Source organism: Carya illinoinensis, chromosome 5 (genome assembly GCF_018687715.1).
Source record: "Carya illinoinensis cultivar Pawnee chromosome 5, C.illinoinensisPawnee_v1, whole genome shotgun sequence".
NCBI classification, from domain to species: domain Eukaryota; kingdom Viridiplantae; phylum Streptophyta; class Magnoliopsida; order Fagales; family Juglandaceae; genus Carya; species Carya illinoinensis.
Window position 1 is genome coordinate 38,469,148 of NC_056756.1, and position 22,555 is coordinate 38,491,702.

At 35.3% G+C, this 22,555-nt stretch overlaps 2 protein-coding genes across 6 annotated transcripts; one reads left to right on the top strand and one right to left on the bottom strand.

Annotated features, from left to right (window-relative positions):
- The first annotated feature begins 261 nt into the window (after positions 1 to 261).
- LOC122310327 (plastidial pyruvate kinase 3, chloroplastic-like) lies at positions 262 to 1,448 on the top strand. Its single transcript, XM_043124222.1, has 3 exons — positions 262 to 569; positions 642 to 798; positions 1,026 to 1,448. The coding sequence occupies exons 1-3, from the start codon at positions 262 to 264 to the stop codon at positions 1,446 to 1,448; spliced, it is 888 nt and encodes a 295-aa protein (XP_042980156.1).
- A 2,346-nt stretch (positions 1,449 to 3,794) lies between these two features.
- LOC122311306 lies at positions 3,795 to 21,697 on the bottom strand. 5 transcript variants are annotated; one of them, XM_043125815.1, is made up of 15 exons: positions 21,602 to 21,697; positions 21,179 to 21,335; positions 17,961 to 18,509; positions 16,100 to 17,302; positions 15,656 to 15,983; positions 14,583 to 14,838; positions 14,274 to 14,490; positions 13,753 to 14,126; positions 13,089 to 13,634; positions 10,955 to 12,152; positions 8,831 to 9,172; positions 8,078 to 8,315; positions 4,730 to 7,407; positions 4,488 to 4,636; positions 3,795 to 4,344 (listed from the first exon to the last, which is right to left on the bottom strand). In XM_043125815.1, exons 2-15 carry the CDS (start codon positions 21,290 to 21,292, stop codon positions 3,993 to 3,995), a joined length of 8,544 nt encoding a protein of 2,847 aa, XP_042981749.1. In that variant the 5' UTR covers positions 21,293 to 21,335; positions 21,602 to 21,697; the 3' UTR covers positions 3,795 to 3,992. The 5 variants fall into 5 exon arrangements, with proteins under 5 accessions (XP_042981749.1, XP_042981750.1, XP_042981748.1 ...); XM_043125816.1 differs by lacking the exon at positions 21,602 to 21,697 and adding an exon at positions 21,487 to 21,561; XM_043125814.1 differs by lacking the exon at positions 21,602 to 21,697 and having other exon boundaries at positions 21,179 to 21,477.
- Between the last annotated feature and the right edge of the window lie 858 nt (positions 21,698 to 22,555).

The following is a 22,555-nucleotide window of genomic DNA, read 5'->3' on the forward strand; positions in this document are numbered from 1 at the left end:
TGTGCACCATATGGGAGTTTGACCCAGGTGGTGTTTCTTTTTCCTGTCTCTACTCCTCATCTTCTCAAGCGATTTTCAGGCATATGAGAAAGGAGATGACTTAGATTCATTTCTTTTCTTACACTTTCTCGAGAAACAAACACATATTTTCCCAGCTCTTCATTTCTTCTCTCATGGCGTGTACATTTTGTTCCCTCACTGCTATTGTTAGGATTTTTCTTTCCCAACAGATTGATTTTCCCTCGTTATCTCTTTAAGGCCATGGCCAGTAGCCTTATGAGGCATCTCGTAGCCTGCATCGAGCTCTGCAGCAATCCTATGGTTGTCGATATCCACCATCTCATTCAATATGATATCTCCGAATCTCACCTCGCACTGCAGGTCCTCTGCAAGCAACGGTACTCGTTGGCTCGCAGTCCAAAATGCCACCATGATGTCCTCTACTACGCGCTAGCCGACTACAACAATGAGAGGAAACCTTCCATGGCAGCTCAGTTTGCTGCCGAAGCCACTCTTCAAAAGGATCATATCATCTCTGATGGAGAACAATATAAAAGTTTCATGGATTTGTAAGTTTTGATCGATAAGAATTTTTCTCTTAAGTTGCTTGATGAATTGCCACTTTTTTTGCCCTTTGACAGGAGAAGAGAAAAAGAAATGGCCCTGAGATTCCCTCCTCTTCTGCCACTCATCGTGCTATATTTTTGCTCTTCTGTGATGGTGGCTCGCAAGGATGAAGACCCAATAGACAATCTTGTGGGATTTCTCTGTCTCTCTCATTCCCACTACCTGCAAAAGGTATATTCAAGTACCCCTAAAAATTAGTCTATACATTAGAACCATTAGTAGCAGCTATTTTGAGAATTGGTGAGGTAGAGAAAAAAGAGGTCATAACCTGTGTGAAGTAGAGAAGGTTAGGCAAGAAACCTGGGTAAGAGTCGAGGTGAAAAAAAATGGGATCAAATGATAAGTGTCGATGTACTAATCCAAGATTGTGGCTACTTGGAGTTAATTTAACTTTCTAGAGAGATGGGAGCCTGGAGCGAAAAGGCAATACCATGCATCCCAATATTTCTTCTAAGGATTGGTTGGAGATTGATTTTGGGATTACAGAGGGAGTTGAATTTATTGCCATATCATTTGTCAAGTTCGTCGAAGTGATTGAGCATCTTAAAAGCAATATTGCAGCATGGGATCGCAATGGTTGCATTGTTGTTATTGCAAAGATAGAGAGTATGGACTCACTAAAGAACTTGGAAGAGATCCTTCACGCATCTGAGAGAGTTGTGGTAGCAAGAGGAGACATGGGTGCTCAAATAACACTTGAACGGGTCCCATCAACCCAACAAAAAATTCTTCAGCTGTGCAAGTATTTAAATAGGCTTGTCATTGTTGCCTCCCAACTATTTGAATCTATGATTGAATACCCCAAACCCACCATAGCATAAGTGGCTGATGGTTCTGAAGATGCCAAACAACTATCACCCAGCAAGCTAAAAAGGCGATAAATAGAATTAAAAGACCTGATGGAGAAGTTAAGAATGCCGAATGTACAGTCGAAGAAAATTGCAATAGACGACCTAAATAATTCCTCTCTATTTTTGGAAGATTGTGAATTTGCTCTAAAGAAGTTTCTAATACTTGTTGTTGAGCCAATTGATAATGTAAATAATTTGAAGAAACGTGGTGGTCGTGATGGGGTTATTCAAGAATTTAATCACAATGACCCCAATATAAGGAGACTTGTTGTGTGGGGTCTTGGGAAAGCCAGTAAGAATAATGCAGTTGTTTAGAAGTGGGTCTTGGAACTTGGGGCACTAGCAATGCTAATGAAGAGGGTAGAAGCTAGTTCGTCAGAAGAGTCCATCAAATCATTATATGCTGGATATATGATGTCCCAAGACATTTTGAGCAATTCAAGCATTGATATCAAAATGCACAGGAAAGCTATCCTTCTTGTGGGTGATCAGAAAGAGTATCAGTTAGAAAATGTGGTTAAAGCTGAGTTTTCATTTTTCAGCTATCAATTTTCTTGGAATCTATAGTTTACTTAATGGCCTCAGATGATCTTGATCTAAAGGAGGAGGCACTTGTTGCGACTAAGAATATTCAGCAACTCAAGGTGGTTGAACCCTTAGTTTTAAAGGACTTCTGTGGTTCATGTGGGGCATTAGAGAGAATGAGTCTACAACACCCAAACGTTAGGGGCAGAGGAAGAGATTGAGGAGTATGCCATGAGTCAACCATCATAGCACCTAGAGAAGGCATTATCTGTGCTGGGATAAGAAAAATCTTCATTTTTTTACCCCAAAGGCGGGACAACTATGGGCAATGATATCGCACCTTGTGGACAAGGTACTTTTATGGGGGAGGGTTTGTCATTGTTCAAAGAACAAATCACTGGGCCTCAGCCGACTGGGAGTCATATGTTGTTGGCCATGAGCCCGTTTAAATTCATTAGTCTTTCTTTTTATTTCAATCCAATATGTCATCTGGATTATAAGATAGCAAGTTATGAGCCTGGACCTTTAGCTTTATTTCCTTTGTATGCTTTTAGTTTTGTTAGCTTGGGCCCATATAAGGGTTATCTTGTTTATATACAAGCCAAGGGAACACTATGTTCATCATTCAGAAACTAATAGAAACTTTTCTTTATGCCTTCTTCTTCTTCCTTTTGAATTTTTTGGAGGTTTTCTCACCCTTGAAGTGAGATATTTTGTTTTATTTATTGTCAATCTATTAGGAGTGTTAAGCATGCAACACAACATGGGTTAGATAAGAATGAAATTTTTTAAAATAAAAAGAGATTCTTTTGCTCGGTTTTCCAAAGGAAAATCAGCAACTTTATTTTTTCTTGCTTTTCAAGGGAGATGCATGCTGGAACGAATGGACGAAGGGAATAAAATTATAAAATCCCTCTCTTTCTCTCCTTGCTCCGCACAAGCCTCAGACCCTTCCTCTTCATTTCTTTCCTCTCCTCTTTCTAAAATCAAATTCTCTCCCCTCTCTTCCCTTCATCACCTTGCAGCAACTGCTACAGCATGGAGATTATTATCTATTATCATCGTCTTCTTTAAATACTTCATCTTTTTTGTTTACACCCTCTAGTTCTTCTTGCTTTGCTTCACATCCCCTATTTTCTACTTAGCGGTTGTGAATTTGTTTTTTGTGGTTGTTGCAACGATGGACCATTGCAGCGAGCACCACCAGTTACTGGTAAAATCAAAAAATTAGACCGAACAGGATTAGAATCGGTAAAACTAAAAGTACAAGTTTAGAAGGGTAGTTGGTCCGAGATCGGTTCTTAAAAATGTAAAACCACCTAGTCCTAAAATTTGTACAAAACCGGACCGAACCGAATCGGTTACACCCATAGTCAAGCTGCAATTCTTACTCGGCAAAAATAAAAAATTAAATAATCCACAATTCTTGGAAAAATCATTATCAATAAATGTTTTGTGTTTGTTTTCTTGGAAGAACGAGTTGCGAGTATTTTGGTTCACAATAAAATACACAATATCCCAAATTGCAGACGTTGGGTTCTTGCGGTAAAATGGTGGTCTGCCCTCCAAAAAGCAGGACTGTAAACACTTGTGTGTTTGTGTGTGTAAGACAACGCATAAAAAAAAAAAAACAATTGAACACAAATATTTTAATATATGGTTATTGGTTAAAGTATTCCTCTCGGAGAAGAAACTGTGTGGCTGGGCTGCCTTTTCTATATATCTTGGGAGGGGAAAATGTTAATTATTAGTGATTTGACTTACAACATCACACACATCATAGATCATCTCTTCGAAGGTGAAGGACATTTGGGTATAATGATTTCTATCTAGTTTAACACCAAGACTAATAAGCAGTTAATTCCAGCCCTGAGTCTTACTTTGCATTGAGATATGTATTAGGTGGCTCTTTCAATGATGTATAGCACATTAGAATAACGTTTTTGAAAGCATAGTGTCATGACACATTCCCAACTCATGTACAACTATTTATTTCTTCCGGCCTCCTTTACTCCTATTCTTCTTCTTATACTTGTTGTTGCCCTTACCCTTGTTTTGTGTTTCCTTGCTACTTTGGCTATAGGCTCCAGACACTGTAGCAACTTTTGAAGTATTTGACTTACCCTTATCAACACTGCTACCTTCCTTAGCCTCACTATCACTATCCATCTCATTGTACCGGTCCACTGATGTACTGTCGGCTTTTGATGTCTCTACCGGATGTATTGTGGTGAGTTGCAAGAAAAGCCTATTCAGGAAAGGTTCGACATGTTGTCTTCTTGACTGTAATCTCTTGGAAAGTTCGCCAATTGTTGACATATTGTTCCCAGGTTGCTGTTCCCTGATAAAGGTAATGTAGGAGAAAGAAAAAGGGGGGGGGGGGGGAGCAAATCAGCAAGCATGGCATGTCTAACTCAATAAAGCCTTGCCTTCTTTGAACAAAGCATAAGAAGGCAAGGCATGTCTAATTCATTATATGCTTACCTTGCATCCAATGAAACAGAAAGTAGATTCAATTCATCGAGCATGCCAGCTACTTCCTTTAATAAGTTTTCATCCTCATGGTAAATATTCATTTGACGGCATTCACGTATAATAATACTTAAAATGTGAATACATTCCCCCAGGTTTACCTAAATTTTTCATGAGGAAAAAGAAAATTCAGTATGGTGCTCATCAGCATATGCGTTCTGCCAAAGTTTAAATACAATGTAAAAAAATATTACCTTCATTGTTTGGTCGTTTTCCAACATGCACCTTGGATCTCCACCAATCTCCAATGGCTTCAAAGCTTCAAATCTATCCCAAAAGTAACTATAATTAATTGGTAGCTTGATTCCAATTATGTTATTCAAATCACCCTGACTTGCCAAGTTTGAAGATGTGAGCTTATAACCCCCGTGGTCATAACTATCTGACGAAAGAACTTCACCACAAGCATTAGTTGCACCCACTTCAATATCTCCAATTTGACCTCGAGAGGCTTCAACTGTCCGAAGACGCAGGACTCTCAACATGTCCTCCTGGGACTGCTTTGCTGTCATATCAACAAAAATGGCATCTGCACATAAAAATTGCGAACAATTCTTTCCCAAACTCACAATTACAAGAGGATTGTGGAGCTTCTTAAATGCTTCAGCAAGCACATTTACATTCATATGTAAATGTTTCGGTCTTCTCCTAAGGACATCATAAAATTCGAATGGAAGTTGCTCTGTGATAGAGCTCCTACCAAGCAATTCAGAAAGTGAATCCGAAAAACACCCAGAGTTCAGATAAACCAAACATATTATAACAACCAATCTCAACACCAACAGTGGATAGTAATCCTTTGCATTAATATTAGACCTTCTGATCCATTCAAGTGTCTCCTTCTTATTGAAAAGAAGCTGCTGAACAAAATTGATAATTGACTCATAGATTCCTCCTAGGAAAGGTTGCACTTCATAAACAAAAGTGGAATTTGGGTAGTTATCTACCTCTTTGTAGATAAACCATTCAACAAAAGAAGACTTCGAAGTGATGAAGTAACCATGGAAGGAGGATGCCAAGATCAATAGGCGCTCAACTAGATACAAAAAACAATCAGGAGATATGTAGTCATTTTCTTTCTTCCAGTTTGCGTTATAAGTATCATTCAAAGCTTCATGGAGGCTGAATAGAAGAGACCACTCTCTTGGAGATTTACTGATATTGTCAGGTACAGTAGCGTGTGGAAATGAAATATCAACATTCCCACAAAGATTTTGAATGAATGTTTTCCAGGGTGGGTTCCAATCTATATCATCAAACAATTTTAAAATCTTCACGTACAAATCATTGTTTAGCTTACCCAATCCAAAAATTATCATCACAACTCTTCCAATTTTCCCATAAGTTAGCTTACCCCTCGAGCTGATGTTTTCCAATATCACTTGATGTAGTAAATTCTTAGAAACTTCACTCTCTCTTAGGGAAAACATGTTCTCTGCCAATGATTTTCGCCAATCTAGAGGAAATACATAGCCAAAGAAAGATTCAGCAGAAAATTTGACAAATCTCTCTATTACCTTGGGACCTTGGTACCCGCAGTCCAGATATTTGGATTCCAAAAGAGACTTTGCAACCTCATATATACGAGTAAGTGATCTACTTTGGCAAAACATGGAGAGGTTATTCTTTAATGAGAGATTATAAAGAGCTTCAAGATTCTTCAAAACCTGTAGGCCAACAGAAAGTATTTCTGAAGACCAGTAACTTTGAGCAGTCGAAGCTAAATGGCGAACATCAATAGAAACCAACTTTCCATTCTGATGAAGGAATCGATTATCCAAACCTCTCAACCAATCAGCACCAGGGTTGAGTAAAAGATAGATTGCATTAAGTTCACGGAATTGTCTCCACACTCCCATGTAATTCAAACAGAAATCTTCATATTGTTTATATTCATTAAGATCTTGGGTTTCAAGACTTCTGAGATACTTGAAAATGTTCACAACATGATCTTTCCAAATATTCCAAAAGTAAACCAGTGTTTCTATAGAAATCTGATTTCCAGAGATCATTTGATCCGAATGCTTTATTCGATCAAAAACAAAATAATCTTCCCAGATATACTTTGACGAGTTTGTATCAAGATGAGCATCTATAATTTTCCTGGCAGATATTATTTCACCACAAGCACTCTTATGTCTCTGAGAAGAATTCAAAGAGTTTTTCATGACGGACATACTAGTCTTCTCATTTGATAAAACATCAGCCTCTGTACAAACATAAGCATAGAAGTTGTTGGACTCATTCTTAGCAAATGACTTTGCTTTTGCCAAAAGCTCTTGTTTTTTTGCAAACTGCTTTAAAGGCCAGCCTTTACTTCCAGCTGTCCATAATGAGCTGGACAACACAAAGAGGAGAATTAGCATGGATGCTTCTTTGAAATTACCGGCCTTCCCAAGGAGATCAGAAGTCTTTAGTATCTCCCCTCTTAGCTTCGCAATGTTTGCAGCCTCTAAGAAGTTGCCCAATTCTTCTTCCAACAACAAAAGCTCATCAAAGCAACCTAGACGCTTCAAAAACTCGCGCATCAATTCTATGGAATGAAAACCTTTAACAAACCTCATCATGGATCTGTGATCTTTAAGCTCATAATAATGAAGAGCACAACCCTCTAGAAACTCATGTTCCATTTTTTCTGTTACTTTTCCTCTTCTAACCACACCAAAGCCGATAGTTGCATTTTGTTTCCAATCCTGAATGTACTCCAAACCCTTGTCAAATAATTTTCCCTTGGAGCAAACTTTTAAACATTCTGGGAAAAAATAGCCCCTGGCATAAACATCAGCAGCAAGTTCATAACATCCCGCGAGTGAAAAGCATTCCCCAGCCTTTTCCAGATCTGACTCCCCACATTTTTCTAAATAAAGCCTACCTGCAAGAGTAAGATTTTTGCCAAGTCAGAAATAAAAAATCTCATTAAAACCAAACTATTCTCAAGTATTTTTTAGTGCTCAAGTTAATGTTTCAACTTTCATCATGTGTAGAAATTTATGGCCAAAAATTTAGAAATTAAATAAAAAGAGTTCCAGCCCTTAAATGACTGGGTTTGTGATACATGTACTTATATTAAAAATTCCATGAAGAACACCGTTTTAATGGAAAAGATGACAAAGTAAACAGTAAAAAGAAATACTTGTGAAGCACATTTTGGCCTCTTACATTCTCGTCCCTCAAGTCTTTTAAAGTGGCCACTACCCAATGTTGATTCCACCAAAGTAGGGTGGTCCTCACAGTAGTTTGGATATGGTTCTACTTTCAGTGTTTTTTCCACAAAGGGTTGGCCCATCTCCAAACTCAAATGTGCACTGGCATTTGACAGTTTGAGACTTTACAATTCCACTAGACAATGACTTCACTCGGAATTATTTCTATAATGTCAAAAGCTTCCAATACCAAAAAAGGTTCTAATTCAACTGTAAGACAGATTGAGGTTTTAAGATGCATCATACATTGCAAAAAAATTTAACACCAAAACTAGAACCCAAACACCACAAGCACATTGTAGGTTATATTTGATGAGTTTCATAGAATTCAATGTATACCTGCTCTTTCATACTCCCCCAACTCAAAAAAACAATGAGCAGCGAAATCACCCTTGCCTATTGCTTCAAATATATCAGCAGCTTCCCTAAGTATAACATTTGCTGCTTCAGGATTCAAATGCCGCATTCGATCAGCCGTGGCTCTAAGGCCAGCAGCCTTAGATCTTCTTTCCCAATATGTATCTCCGGCTCTTTCAAAGCACATTGTTGCTATTTCATAGTTACAATCATGATATAACTGTACAGATAAAAGAATTAGATATCCATAGAGAGGTAATTGTATTTCTATAAAAGAAAAAAAATAAGGTGTTAATAGATCCATCATGCCCTCATTCACAAGTATTACAATTGCAAGATAAAAGTAATAATTTCCGTAGCAGAATTCAATAACAAGGACCCGTATCATCTTCATCATTGTCTAGCTATTAAATTGGGTAACAATCAAAGCCTATGATACTACCACAAATGAATATTCTGATCATTCCTTCACCATGATATTCTCCATGCAATAACCTAAGGTTTTCTAGTTACAATCGAAGCAGAAGAACTTTAAATAATAGAAGGCCAAAAACAATGACATAATATAAAGTACTGGTAGGAGTAGTAGAGTTAGTTTGGGAAAACATTACGTCTATGCAACTATAAAAATAAACAATCTAATAGTTCCTTCACCATGATTTTTCCTATAAAATAACCTCAGGTTTTTTAGTCACAATAGAAGCAAAATCAATTCATAAATAGTGAAGTGATAACCTTCATGCCCCTTGACCTCCACTCCTCTGAACTGCTAGCAACTTGCATTGCCTGAGCAAGTGAGTCGTCCAGTTGTCTAACTTGGACAAGACACTTTTTCTTCCAATAGTCAAACATAGGTTTGCAAAACTCCTCTGTATTCTCACAAATCCACAATCTCTGTCTTGTACGTGTGATAGCTACGTAAAGTTGCTTGAGTTCTGAGCACAAGACATTGTGTTTAGTGGAAAAGGTGCTAGGTGAAGTTGAGTTGAGCAAATCGTATTCCTTCATATATTCAGATATTACCCTCCATTTATTTTTCAAAGGTGATGAGCCAAAAAAGTTGTACAACAATACATCCTGCGTAAGGACAACATAAGAATCACCAAAAACTAGGAAAATATGGCTTAATAAATTACTATTTAAGAAAATGGGGACGGTAGCTTAAACATGTCATGCAACAATTTTTAATATGTAGACATAATGCATAGAAATATGCATTTTAAGATTTTGAACCTATTTAGATGTTGAGATGAACTAATTTTATCCCATCTCATCTTATCTAAATACCACTCAAATATAAATAATTTTCAATTTCAATTTTTTTTTATCTAATAATTACCTAATCATTACAACTTGCTCAAACTTACAAACAAAACACAAAAACAAATTTAACTTTTTTAAATCTCAAAACAAAAATAATATTAAAAATAATATTCTAACAATATTTTAACTTTATAATAATGGTATTCAAGTTTTTCTCTCTCATTTCTCAAAATTCATAAAACATCTTAACTTAAACTATTTTACTATATTCACAGATTTCTTATCATATCTCATCTCAACATCCAAACGAGGTCTTTGTCTCTGCACAAGACCTAAAATAAAATCCTATTAGACATCGTGGGAACAATAATTTACTTCAATTAGGATATGATGTTAATCCCTATTTTACACCCTCAAATGAAAACCCGACATCTCAACTTTCTATTAAATGATAAAAAAACACACATTCACACTAGATTGTACATATTAAAAATTAAAAAAATTAAGAAATATTGAGGAAAAAAACACATACAGTGATATCTGTCGCCAAACAGTGGCCGGGGTGGCCGCCACACTTGAGGAACAGTCAAATTGATGGTGATTACTCCGACTATCTCCTGGGGCTGCCACCCCGAGTATGACCAGGGCTGGTCTTAAATTTACTTAGGGTTAGAGATTTTAGGGCTTATGCTTTATATTTTAGTGTTTTACTTTATAATCATGTGTGATGCGTATTTTTAAAAAAACTTGTGCTTTCTCTATTGAGGCATCTTATAGTTGAAGGGTATAAAACTCATTTTTATACCACTTCCTAACCAAAGATGCAATCTAGGAACAATCTTATGACATGGCATGATGATGAACTTGAACATATTAAAAAGGTTATTTTTTTCATTGAAAATTCAACAACAAACTCAGCTAATCAACTCAATGTAAATCAATAAATCAAATAAATAAACATGCACAATAATCACCTGAAACTCAAGGCCCTTACACTCCACAATAGGATATGATGTTAATCCCTATTTTACACCCTCAAATGAAAACCCGACATCTCAACTTTCTATTAAATGATAAAAAAACACACATTCACACTAGATTGTACATATTAAAAATTAAAAAAATTAAGAAATATTGAGGAAAAAAACACATACGGTGATCTCTGTCGCTAGACAATGGCCGGGGGTGGCCGCCACACTTGAGGAACAGTCAAATTGATGGTGATTACTCCAACTGTCTCCTGGGGCTGCTACCCCGAGTATGACCAGGGCTAGTCTTAAATTTACTTAGGTTTAGAGATTTTAGGGCTTATGCTTTATATTTTATGTTTTACTTTATAATCATGTGTGATGCGTATTTTTAAAAAAACTTGTGCTTTCTCTATTGAGACATCTTATAATTGAAGGGTATAAAACTCATTTTTATACCACTTCCTAACCAAAGATGCAATCTAGGAACAAACCTATGACATGGCATGATGATGAACTTGAACATATTAAAAAGATTATTTTTTTCATTGAAAATTCAACAACAAACTCGGCTAATCTACTCAATGTAAATCAATAAATCAAATAAATAAACATGCACAATAATCACCTGAAACTCAAGGCCCTTACACTCCACAATAGTTAGAACAAGAGCTTGCTTCCCAACATATTTGGAAACTTCCTTCTGAGCAAAATCATCCCGTACCAATATTACCTGCTCTGCACCAAAGCCAACAATACTTGCTCCACTATTTCCACTATTTCCAAAAATAGTGATGATTGCATTTTTATTGCTCCCTGATTCAAGCAAAATCGGAGCTTCTCCATACACAAGACTATTCTCAGGCTCCAAAACATCAATCGATTGAGGAAAGAAATGATATAGAAGTTCAATAACACTGTGTGCTAGTTTGAGAACCCCATCGTGAGTACGGAAGTTCTGGCTCAGATGGAAAATATTTGACATTATTCCTTTTTCTTCTCTTTTATTATGTCCACTGCTTTTTAATTCCGGTAGAAACTTCTTGTAGAATAGAGATCGTATATCCTGGAACCTAAAATCAATTCCCCTCGCAATTGTTTGTGCTGTATCACCAGAGAAAACAAAACCTTCTTTAACATTTTCGCATATATATTTGAATAATGCAATTTGGCTCAATGTAAGATCCTGAACCTCATCTATGTATACAAAATCAATTTTATCACCAGTGTAGCTTCCAATTCTCAAACGACGATGTAGATCTATCACAAGATCAGCCAGATCAAACTCACCCTTTTCCATCTTCATCTTTTCATAATTTTGAAAGAGCTCATAGATTATTTCTCTCTCCTGTCTACTTAAATTGGAAACACGGCTATTTGATAGTAAAAGATAGTCGTCACGATTGAGTTTACCATCACCTTCCTCTACAGCTTGTGGGCCACCTTTTATATGAGAAATAATCTCTGTGAAAACTCTGGAAGAGTCAAGCTTTGTAATTAGCTTGGCATTGAAATGGGGCCAGTATGATAAACTAAACCTCTCATAATTAACTTCCTTCAACTTTATAAATGTCTCTAAGGCAACTGATCTACCACCAACTCGACCAGAATCAAGTTTTCTCACTTCATGGAATCTTTCAAAGTAGGAATTGCCCACAGTTCCATCAAGCATCATCAGAAATTTATGAAATGTTATCACAAGAGGATAGGACATGGTAGGAACACCAACAAAAGAATCTGGGATGTCCTTGAATTGAATTGCATCGTCAAAATCATCAATATCATTTGAACTGGTACCTTTAGAGCAATCACCATCACAGACAGAGCTACAAAAAAAATAAAAAAGTCTTAAAAGGCTCATTGTGAAATCCTCGAACAACTTTATTGCAAAAAACAAATTGTGCTTATTCACAAGATGTTTTGTTGTAAGACAAGATGAATATTTTAGCTAGACACTAAATATTGGGATAAATACACTTTGCATGCTCAAACTACCAAGATTTTTATACTGTTCCCAAATTACCAAATCTGACATTGCACCCTCATACTACGAAAACTTAGTACATCTCACTATGTCTTAAAATCTAATTATCAAGATTGTGCTACTTCACTGATTACTTCCCTGTTATCTATCAATTAAAAAACAGTGTGACGTGTCAATATTTGGTAGCTTGAGGGTGTAATGAGTTGGTTTTCATAGTTTCGGGTGTATAATGCAAAACCCATGACAATTCAAGGGTGCAAAGTCTATTTGTCCCCACGATGTTAGAAGAGATAATATATCACCTTGATTTGTACTAACAAAATAAAAGACTTTCGATACTTTTGTGCTAACCTAAATCTATACCCAATTCCCACAGATCTGAAAGCTAAAAATTATATGGAGAAACACTACAACATAAATAATAAAAAGATAAAAATAAAAAAAGGGAATAATAAGATGTACGAGATCAAAGAATAAATCCAACATAAATTTGGTACGAAAGTTTCGTTTGAATTTAACTTATGAACCACGTTTTAACATAAATTGGCCTGCCAAAAAACAAACTCGAAGGGGTCCCTGATTTATTGAGATTTATATGCATCCAAACACAAGTTCCTTTTGAAATTTCTCAAAACCCCATCAAATATAGTGAAAACTGAGTTTCATAGTTTCTAATAAAAATCAAGCTAAGAGATTCAAAAAAACTAAACTTCCCCAAACTCAATGGAACTAGTGGCTAATGAATTCACGTGAGAGTACTATGAAATAAACTATGCACCTTTTCAATTGAGAAACGTGTTGTGTGACCTGTAGTTTGACAGCATAACACAGTTTATGGCTCACAGTCACAAAAAGCTGGTGCAATATGGTTCTCTTTGTTTCCGCCAAGGTCTCCTCAACCTCATTCTCTGGGCTATGCACAAGGTTATCGCTCTTCACACCATAAAATAATTCTGTTGCCATCTGGTGCACCTTTTCTTTCTCTAATAACTTCCTAGTCAAAACAGTCGTTTTCCCAGTACCTGACCGTCCAAGTATAAAAGCACTTCTAGGAAAAATGATTATCTCCTGCTCTTGGTCAGTTACTTCAAATGGAAGATCCAATTCACCACTATCCTTGTTTGAAAGCAACTGACCGACTACACCAGATGAGAAAGAGTAGAATTTCATCAACATCAGACTCTCACTAACCTTTGCATTCTCAACATAACTTCTACCATCAGAAGTGCAACCAACTAAATCACTCTCATTTTCACTATTAGCAACATTCCTAATCCGTACAATATCAAAAGAGCTTGACCAACTCTTCGGAACTTCCAAATCCCTAAGCAAAAATAACCAAAGAAGTTAAACCGCTCCAAAAGTCAATAAATAACAAAGTTATTCTTGCAAATTTAGCAATATCTTTAAAGATTTTTTAAAATGCAAAAGAGCATACATACCCCTCAAGACATTTCTCTTTGCAGCGATTAAGAAAGTCATCTGTATATTTCCCAAACATGCTATCAAGCCGTTTGATTAATTTTGGAATTTCCTCTGCTGGTAATATATCCCAGACCTTCAAAACTTGATAGTACCTCAGTTCTTTTACTACATCACTCCATTCCTTTCTGATGTCGTATGCACAAACAATATAACGATCTTCAACCTTAAATTGCTTTATGATCTGTGAAGAACTTCCACAAACTGGATCTGAACTTCTCTTCTTGGGTCTCCAGCCCCGGGAAAGTTTAAGTAGAAGTTCTATAACCGAGTTTTTTCTCATTACAGACTTCAATTTTTTAAATGATTTCAGAAAATTATCACTGAAAAGAACCTGTTGGAAACGGGAAAAGAAAGAACATAGAAAATTTAATAAGAAAACTACATAACCCAATCAAGAAAGAGTGTAACACTGCCACTAGTGAGAATTGAAAAAGGAGTATAGTTTGTAATGAAAGCATAACTATTGAATGTCAAATACCTTCCACCTAGCACTTCTGAAAAGTAAGCTATCTCCATTCAACAAATCATCAAATTGTTCAAACTCTCTCTTCACATCTAAAAGTGCTTTGTGTAAATCCTTGTCTTCATCAGCATTAAAGAAACACTGACGTTTCTTAGCATCAAGGACTAAGGCTTTCCAGATAGAGACACTATTACCAAGTGTACCTTCATTTCCCAAAATCCATAGACAGTGCCTGAAAGGCATTATGGGGAAACTGATATTTTCACCATACATGTCAATATGGAAACAAAAGTAAACTTTCCGAAAGAGTTTACACTATCTTACCTTGCCCTGGTAAGAGCAACATTCGTTCTCTGAGGATTTGATAAGAACCCAATTGATGCATACTTATTAGATCTCACAGTTGATATTATTATTATGTCCTCCTCCCCACCTTGGAACCCATCAACTGACTTCACCTTCACTGTGAACCCATCAATATTAACGTACTTCCTTCCAAGTTTGTCCTGAATTGCAACAACTTGAGCAGCATAAGGAGATATTACACCAATACTGAGCTTCTGTCTTGAATGAACCCAAGCTTTTCTCAAAGCAAAATCCAAAAACAAAGGAAAAAAATATATCAAAAAAAGAAGTTAATTATAGGTTAAAACCAGGACATTTAAGTACCAGTTTATCTTAGGGAAGAAGTTCCATTATCAAGAGTTCTAGAAAGTAAGACCACATGGAAGGATAAAGATACAATGTGACAATTCTTAATTAAAGAAACATGCATTTTACAGTATTTTTAATAATTTATCAAATATATGTTTTCTTTTGGACTTAGGCCCCGTTTGGAGAGTGAAAGTGTTTTATCTCATCTCATTTCATCATTACAATTTTCTCAAATTCCCACACAAAATATAATAAACGATTGAACTTTTTAAAATTCGAAAATAATAATAATATTAAAAAATAATATTTTAACAATATTTTATTCAACTTTCATCTCATCTCAACTCACTATCCAAACAGCACCTTAATTAAATTTTCCAGTACTCATAAGATAATCTCTAAAAAATTTCCTACTTTGACATGTAGAAGTTTCCCATTCATTACAGTACAATAAAGGCTAAATCATTCAGTCACTTTGAAAAACCTCATCAACTTCCACAATTTTATTTTAGCCAAGGAATTAGAGATCAATCAACTCAACTTATACTGAAATCAAATTAATGACTTGAATGTGCTGCATCTACAAATAAAACCTTGCTATAGGATTATACATCTTTCTCTATAAACGCTAAAGCCAAATGTGAAATAACCCCAGAAGCTGAATAGAAACTGATTAGTCTAAACGTCAGAATCAAGAATATCTCGATATGGTCAAAACAGCACTAGACTTCAAATGTAGTTACCTTTGTATAAATTGAGCAATATTTTCATGACAACAGCAACTTCGACCAGGTTTCTCCAACCATACCCAACATCACCTTGTTCTTCTCTTCCATCTACTATATTTATAAAAGAATATGTACCAAACATTGGCCCTGGAAGGTAGTGCTTTTTATAGCCTTTTCTTTTAACATTTGGAGCATCTAAGATCCGGTTGCAATAAAAATTCATATTTGGGAAAAAACTTATAGACGGATGCATTCGATACTGTATATTGAGAAGATGCTTCGAGTGACCCAGTGAGCTCATTCTCTCAAATAGACTCCTCCCAAAACCAGCTTCGCTAGAAATCTATAAGTAGATTTTAAAATGATATTAAGCAAGAGAAAAAAATAAAAAAGAAAAAAGGAAAGTCAAATTCCAACAAAGGGAGCAGTAAGTAAGACAACCAAATAGGATTTACACACATTGCTTTCAACCATTGCTGGTAATTGGCACTCATCCCCAACCAGAATAGCATGCCTTAAACCTCGAAGTTGAAGGGGTATGGCTGATTCACACTCCTTTAATTGTGCAGCTTCATCAATAACCAGAATGTTCAGTGGTTTCATTACCACCGAATGCAGTTTGTAAGAACTTGAAGCAGTGCATAAAAGTAAGGAAGCCGCTCGAAGACAAAAATCCATTATTGATTCTTTGTTCATACTCATTGGAAGCTCAAGTTCATTAAATGAACCCTTAAGAGTTTTTAGACCAGAAAGGCATTCTCTTCTCGTTGCTTGCAACTGGAAGGGAATATCCATAAGTGGTTGTGCGGTATCACCAACTACTTCTAAACGAGAAAAAAGCTCCTCCAGTACTTCAGACTCCACACTATCTTGAAATAATAAGGTTTCAAAAGACTCAAGTAGGCCAATTAGAGAAATCATGTTTTGGAAATTGCTTTGAGTGTAACTTTTGGGTAAATGTGTACAGAAGATCAGGAGGCAATTTTTGAGTGGTGATGAAATAGAAACGAATCTTTTTCTCACAAAATCAAGAAATGACTTGCACATTTCATGGCTAGCATCAGTTTCCTCCCTGCTTTCCTCTTTGATATCTTTTTCTTTACTCTTTTCTCTCTCTCTTATCGATTCATTTTCCAAGAGCATGTGATACTGAGAAACACAATCCTCAAGAAGATCAATCATTGAATCAAAACAATGCCTCCAACCAGTCATATGTCCCAAGCACTCTGTAAGCCTTTCGACCCGATAATCTAAATATATCTCTTCAATGTCTGTACCAAGTTTGAGTCGCCCCTTATTCCCAAACAAAAGAATATCTCCCAATGAGCAAAACGAATCATTAGTTTCAAGCGATTCTTTCACCAACTCTGTTATGCAGGAGGCCACTCCTGTAATTGCAACATTTGTTGGGGCACAGGTAAGAGTTCTATATCCCATTCCAAAAAATGATAAGAGCAGAGTACTAATGATTTTTGTTTTCCCTGTACCGGGCGGGCCCCATATAAGTTCCACTTCCGTCTTGTGGCTGCAATGCATCTTACGAAGACATGCCAGAAATGTCTGGGTTTGGGGTTCATTCAGTTTAGAATTTATACTGGTCCCAAATTTCTCATGCCAGCTGCCATCACTCTCTGCAGAGCAGAGATCACAATCTTCCTCAATCTGTTTTGCAACATCAGAGAGGGAAAATAATTGAACCAACAATCAACAGCAATTCTCAGTAAGACAAATAAATTCTGAAAACCAAAAGAATACCTTTTACAATAGCTGATGAATAGAAAAAATGAGGAAATACTAGAATTCAGTAAGTGAGGCATTATAAATAATGATTAACATATTAAACTCACCATTTTCTTTCAGTTTAACTTTCAGGAAAACACCACATTTAATATCGTATGAAATCCTGTGAGACCAAGTTCAAATTCCAACTCTCCTCTACCTTCCACTTAAAAACTCAAAGCATACTTTCCCAACATTAGGGGACAGAAATTGCAAAAAGTTGTGGTATGTATACAGGTTCTGAAAGACAAAAAAGTGGGAACTCTCATCTGCTTTATCAATACAGAATCCCATAGCTTTGTAATCAACTCAAAACTTTTGGAAAGTTGATTCAACCTCAAATTTTTCTTCTTTATAATACTTCATAAGTAAAACATTTTGTCTCAGATTATAAAAACAGTGCTGATCCATGCTGTACATTTATTACATCCACTTTCACTGAATGTCCACTTCATAATGATTGGAGATTTCCATGTTACGTCAGGATGTATGCCTAACTCAGAATTATTATAACTACAAAATTCATCACGAAATTACTTACCAAAGAATTAGTGCACAAAACTTTCTTGATAATCTGTAGATTTCCTGGCATGTGCAATGCGTTCCATATTCTCTTGTTAGGGGTTGTATTTGTTAAGAAAATCACAAACAAAGACTTATGGTTCCCAGGGTCAAGTTCAATGTCTTTCAATGCTTTGACTTTAAATCTGGTTGATGTGCTATCATCCTCATTCACATCCTCTGGAATTTTGGTGACAGCTACAAAAGCCCATTGCCTTCCTATTCTTTGTAAATCAGAAACATCCTCGGGTTTGGCATCTGCTAAAACAAATACATCTCCGGGCAATGTCTTGTAAGACTCCTCGCCACGAACAGTGAATCTGTTTCTCCACTGATCAACCTCAACATCATACACTTTTGTTCCACCATATGCCTTAGATTCATGAAATACAATTACTTCAGCAAAAGGGGCTCTTGAAATAATCTCCATACTCGAATGCAGTTCTGCACGAGTTTCTTCCAGTAAGGGGTAAACATATGACCCAAAATACTGGTCAACTGATTCAAAGGATTGCGGAATGTTTTCCACCTGTAATTACAAAACAAGAATTCAATCAAAATAGAGTGCCAAACAAACTTCTTGGAAGTCAAAAAGCTCATCCAAATAAATTAATCCACTTGGAAAATGCAAATAGGAGAAGATAAAGTGAAACAGCCTGTATTTGTTGCAGATTCATCAAGATTGATTAAGCCATTATATAATAGAATGTCTGAAAGCTTGAACAAATGAAGCCCACATATTTATATGCAACTTTCACCTTGTTTGGAAGACATGACTACACTCATTTAACAGAATCGTTTGTACAAGCTGAAGCTAAGGTTTGAGAGAAAAAATTATCAAAACAGAAGGACTTGATGAGAAAAAAATTCCTTCTATCCCAATACAATGATGTTAAAAGAAGCCTCATATCAAATGTGTCTATTGACCTGTTTACTAAACAAGGCGAAATGACTAACAGCTTTGTATTTAGGATGCGCATTTGAAATCCAACATACGTTACTTCCAATCACGTGTATAAGGATAATTGTCTTTTCATTCAAAAAAATAAGTTGAAATCGCCCACAGGTTAGCTACATCCCATAACTAAAATAATAATAATATCAAATTCGATTATATTTTCCAAGAAAATTCTGATTGATTATCAATATCGATCAACTACTTTGCCAACATAGGGTATTCGGCAGATATGTCGACTAAATCAATTCCTCTGCTCAAGTTCAACTATGGAGGAGACGCCCTTGGAGATTCTATGGTGTTCCGCTTGGCGGAATCCAAGCTGTTGAAGCTTGACTCAAATTCCTATTTAAATTCATCTCCAAATTGACTTCCTTGTATATGAGAACTAGAGTGAGAGAATTAACTAATTTGGTGTAGCTTATCCAACAAGGAATAGGAATTTACAGCATATAAATAAGTTTCTCTTTGAGAATGATTATCTTTTATGAGGGCATGGATTTAGGTGTACTGAGATTCTGGGTTTGGATGTTGCTTGATCTCATTTCTACTCCATCTTGCAACATTGAATTTCTTCAATATCGTACTCCAACAGTAGATGTAGGCTTCAAAGACAATCTAATTTGTGTAGTTTTATGATTGTGATTGGTTCTTTTTCTATTAATCCTAAACTCTCTGTTGGTCGCAACAAACCAGCATCAAAGCTTCATTGTAGCAACTGCAAGGTTGCAATTTGTTGACATATGGCTTGACGTCTCCCGTCAGAAATTGGATGTACGTTTCAAAGCCAATCCAATTAAATGGGCTTGCTGTTGTTTTCCATCTCCTAAACAAATTTCTTCATATGTATTTGGTTGGATTTCTGCTCTCATACAATACAAATTGGACTTTCATTCTCCAAGCAGGAGAAAGCTAATAAATCCTTCGAGTTGCACAAATTGCACAAGGTTTAGAGCTAGCATCATTTTTTCCATTTATTTGCTCTCTTTTGTATCCCGTGGATTTGCACAAATTTATTTGCACAAATTGCACAAAACAGTGTGTGATAATAATATTTTTGGTTCACTGGGGCTTAATTTTGGAGTGTTCCCAACTATCTTTTGGAATCCATTTATTGAATTCCTCATGACAGTCTTTGCTAGTCAATACACACTTTCAAGTCAAACCACTTAAATCTTGATGCAATTACATTAGATTATTTTCTTCTGTACTGAAATTAAAAAAAAAAAAAAAATCAGTTTTATAAGGAATCTATACAATAGTTTTGTTCCCAAATAATATTATAGGCAACACAATTTTTCCTTCTAAGTTCATATCTTATTTAATTGACTTCTTTTATTTTATTTTATTTTATTTTTTGGTGAGGGAGGGCAGGAGAGAGAGAGAGAGAGAGAGAGAGAAAAAGGGGGGGGAGGTGATAATAGAAGCGCTACATAAATCTCCAGCGCTAGTCTTTCTTTCCAGTTAAATTTTTTCAAGAGATAATTAAAAGATGGTAATCCCATTTTACACAGCTTAAACCAGCAACTTGTAATTCCAACGTAATGAGGATGAAATATAATCTTGGATGAAGCTAGCAAGGTTTTTCTTTAGTTTTTCTCTCCTTTTTCTTCGTAAGGGAGAAAAGATTCATACATCCCCTGTTTTGAAAGGGTCTTTTATTTTTTCTTTTAAGACAGATTGCCTTTATATATCCTATATATGTGGGTATATGCAGTAACACACATGTATATATACATATATACATGTATAAAGTTATGTTTATGCTTATGTAGATGAACACGTGCATCTTGTTATGGTCAAGTTTTTTCCCAATCTGTTCCTTAGAAAATCTAATATTAGTCTCATGACCAAAGTAACAAATAGCACTTAATTTTTTTTTTTTTTTTTTTATCAGAATCTTATTGGCACTAGGTATCCGAGAACAAAGTCCCGACTAATCAAAGTTGCACGGCCCTCTGCAAATTATTGCAAAACCAGATATAACTCAACTGAAGGGTCAAACAATATTTCAATAAACTGCCTTAGCACACATTTCACGACTAGATCATGATCCAGAAGTAAACAGATAGTGATAAATTTTATTTTTATTTTCTACTTCTTTTTTTTTTAACTTTTCGAAAGCATGAGATTCTTCATCCATTCTTCACTGAGTGTTACATGCTATAAATCATTCCAAAGCTGCCCTGAGATTATAATAACTAAACAGAAATGTGCGAGGAGAATGATGGAATAAAGCAAACCTGGTACTTGTAAAGGTCTTCGTTTTCAATATCTTCAAGGGACCAAGAAAGCACAATATCGGTGAAGCCATGGTCAGCAGGAACTCTCTTCTCTGAACCGTCGCCCTTCGTCATTTTCACTATTCCTATTCCTTTTTCACACACATTTTCTTCTCATCTGCATGCAATATCAATGATGATATCAAAAAACCCGTTTCACTGTCAACTTTAAAATTCACAAAAGCAAGAGGTCGGAGAGATAGGAAAGGGATTTCTTAGCCAGGAAGGAAAGAAACATGAAAGGAAAAGCAACTTGAGAATGTGAGTACAAGCAAACTAGTGGGTTATCTGGCCTTCAAAAAGCAAGAGAATGATCAAACGACGAATATGATTCATAGACCTTAGGAAGAGGAAAAAAAGTAAAGAAAAAACCTTTGGGCTTACTTTGTCTTTTCCCGTACTGTTCTTTTTCTCGGCAAATGAGAATCAAGAAGCCATGCATTCAAAGGGAGCCGAGGAATAAAGTTTTGAGTGGTGCAGTTATCGAAAGGGCAGATGGCAAAGCTTGTTAGAAAAATGGTACATGTACCGAGAGTTGGGTCCGACATACGTACCGACAATTTTTTATTTTTATTTTTACTTAATGATTAAAAAAATATTTTTTTAATGTTTTTAATGATATTGTTTTTTTAAAAAAAAAAATTAAGATGATTAAAAAAATACAGGAAGAAAAAGAAAAAAAAAATAAAATACACGTGTTGGAATACTTTTTCGGGGAGTGTAGTGCCGCTCTAAGCTTGATGTGTCATTTTAATCGTCTTGAATGATATTTTATTTTTTTAACCCAAAACAGAATAAGAATTGATGGACAATACCACATTATGATAATAAGATAAAAATAAAATAAAAATATGATGTATAAAATTTTTCTAAACCCAAAATAAAAGTAGGCATATAATCATATATTTGTAATATAATTTTAATGTAACTTAAATACAAAAAATTTACCTATGAACTTAACTTCTTATGATATAAATAAAATATTAAAAAAATATGAAAATGGCTTTAAAATCTTGTAATAATTCTAAAACATCTTAGCTCTAGAAAGAAATCATTGACAGATAGCCAGCTGATGACTTATTAATTTGTTAACTTTTAGTTTAATAAAGGGGAATTAATTCATTTAATTGATTGATAGCAAGTAGTTTATAATAAGATTGTTGCTTAAACAAATAAAAAATAAATAAACTACTTAATATAACTATAAAAAAAATTAAATTATTAATATTTTTTAATACTTATAACATCTACTTGAATAATATAATGGATATTTAAAAAATAAACTTAAAAATAAAAATAATAATAATTACATTCGTAATTATATAAACATCATATAAT

What these genes read in the sequence shown, in the direction of transcription:
- LOC122311306 (XM_043125815.1), bottom strand. Translation starts at nt 21,292, where the DNA reads ATGACGAAGGGCGACGGTTCAGAGAAGAGAGTTCCTGCTGACCATGGC. An exon ending in CAGCAATGGTTGAAAGCAAT is followed by an intron (nt 15,984 to 16,099) that starts GTGTGTAAATCC and finishes ATCTACTTATAG; the next exon opens with ATTTCTAGCGAAGCTGGTTT. An exon ending in GGAGGTCAAGGGGCATGAAG is followed by an intron (nt 8,316 to 8,830) that starts GTTATCACTTCA and finishes TTATCTGTACAG; the next exon opens with TTATATCATGATTGTAACTA.
- LOC122310327 (XM_043124222.1), top strand. Translation starts at nt 262, where the DNA reads ATGGCCAGTAGCCTTATGAGGCATCTCGTAGCCTGCATCGAGCTCTGC. An exon ending in TATAAAAGTTTCATGGATTT is followed by an intron (nt 570 to 641) that starts GTAAGTTTTGAT and finishes GCCCTTTGACAG; the next exon opens with GAGAAGAGAAAAAGAAATGG. An exon ending in ATTCCCACTACCTGCAAAAG is followed by an intron (nt 799 to 1,025) that starts GTATATTCAAGT and finishes TTAACTTTCTAG; the next exon opens with AGAGATGGGAGCCTGGAGCG.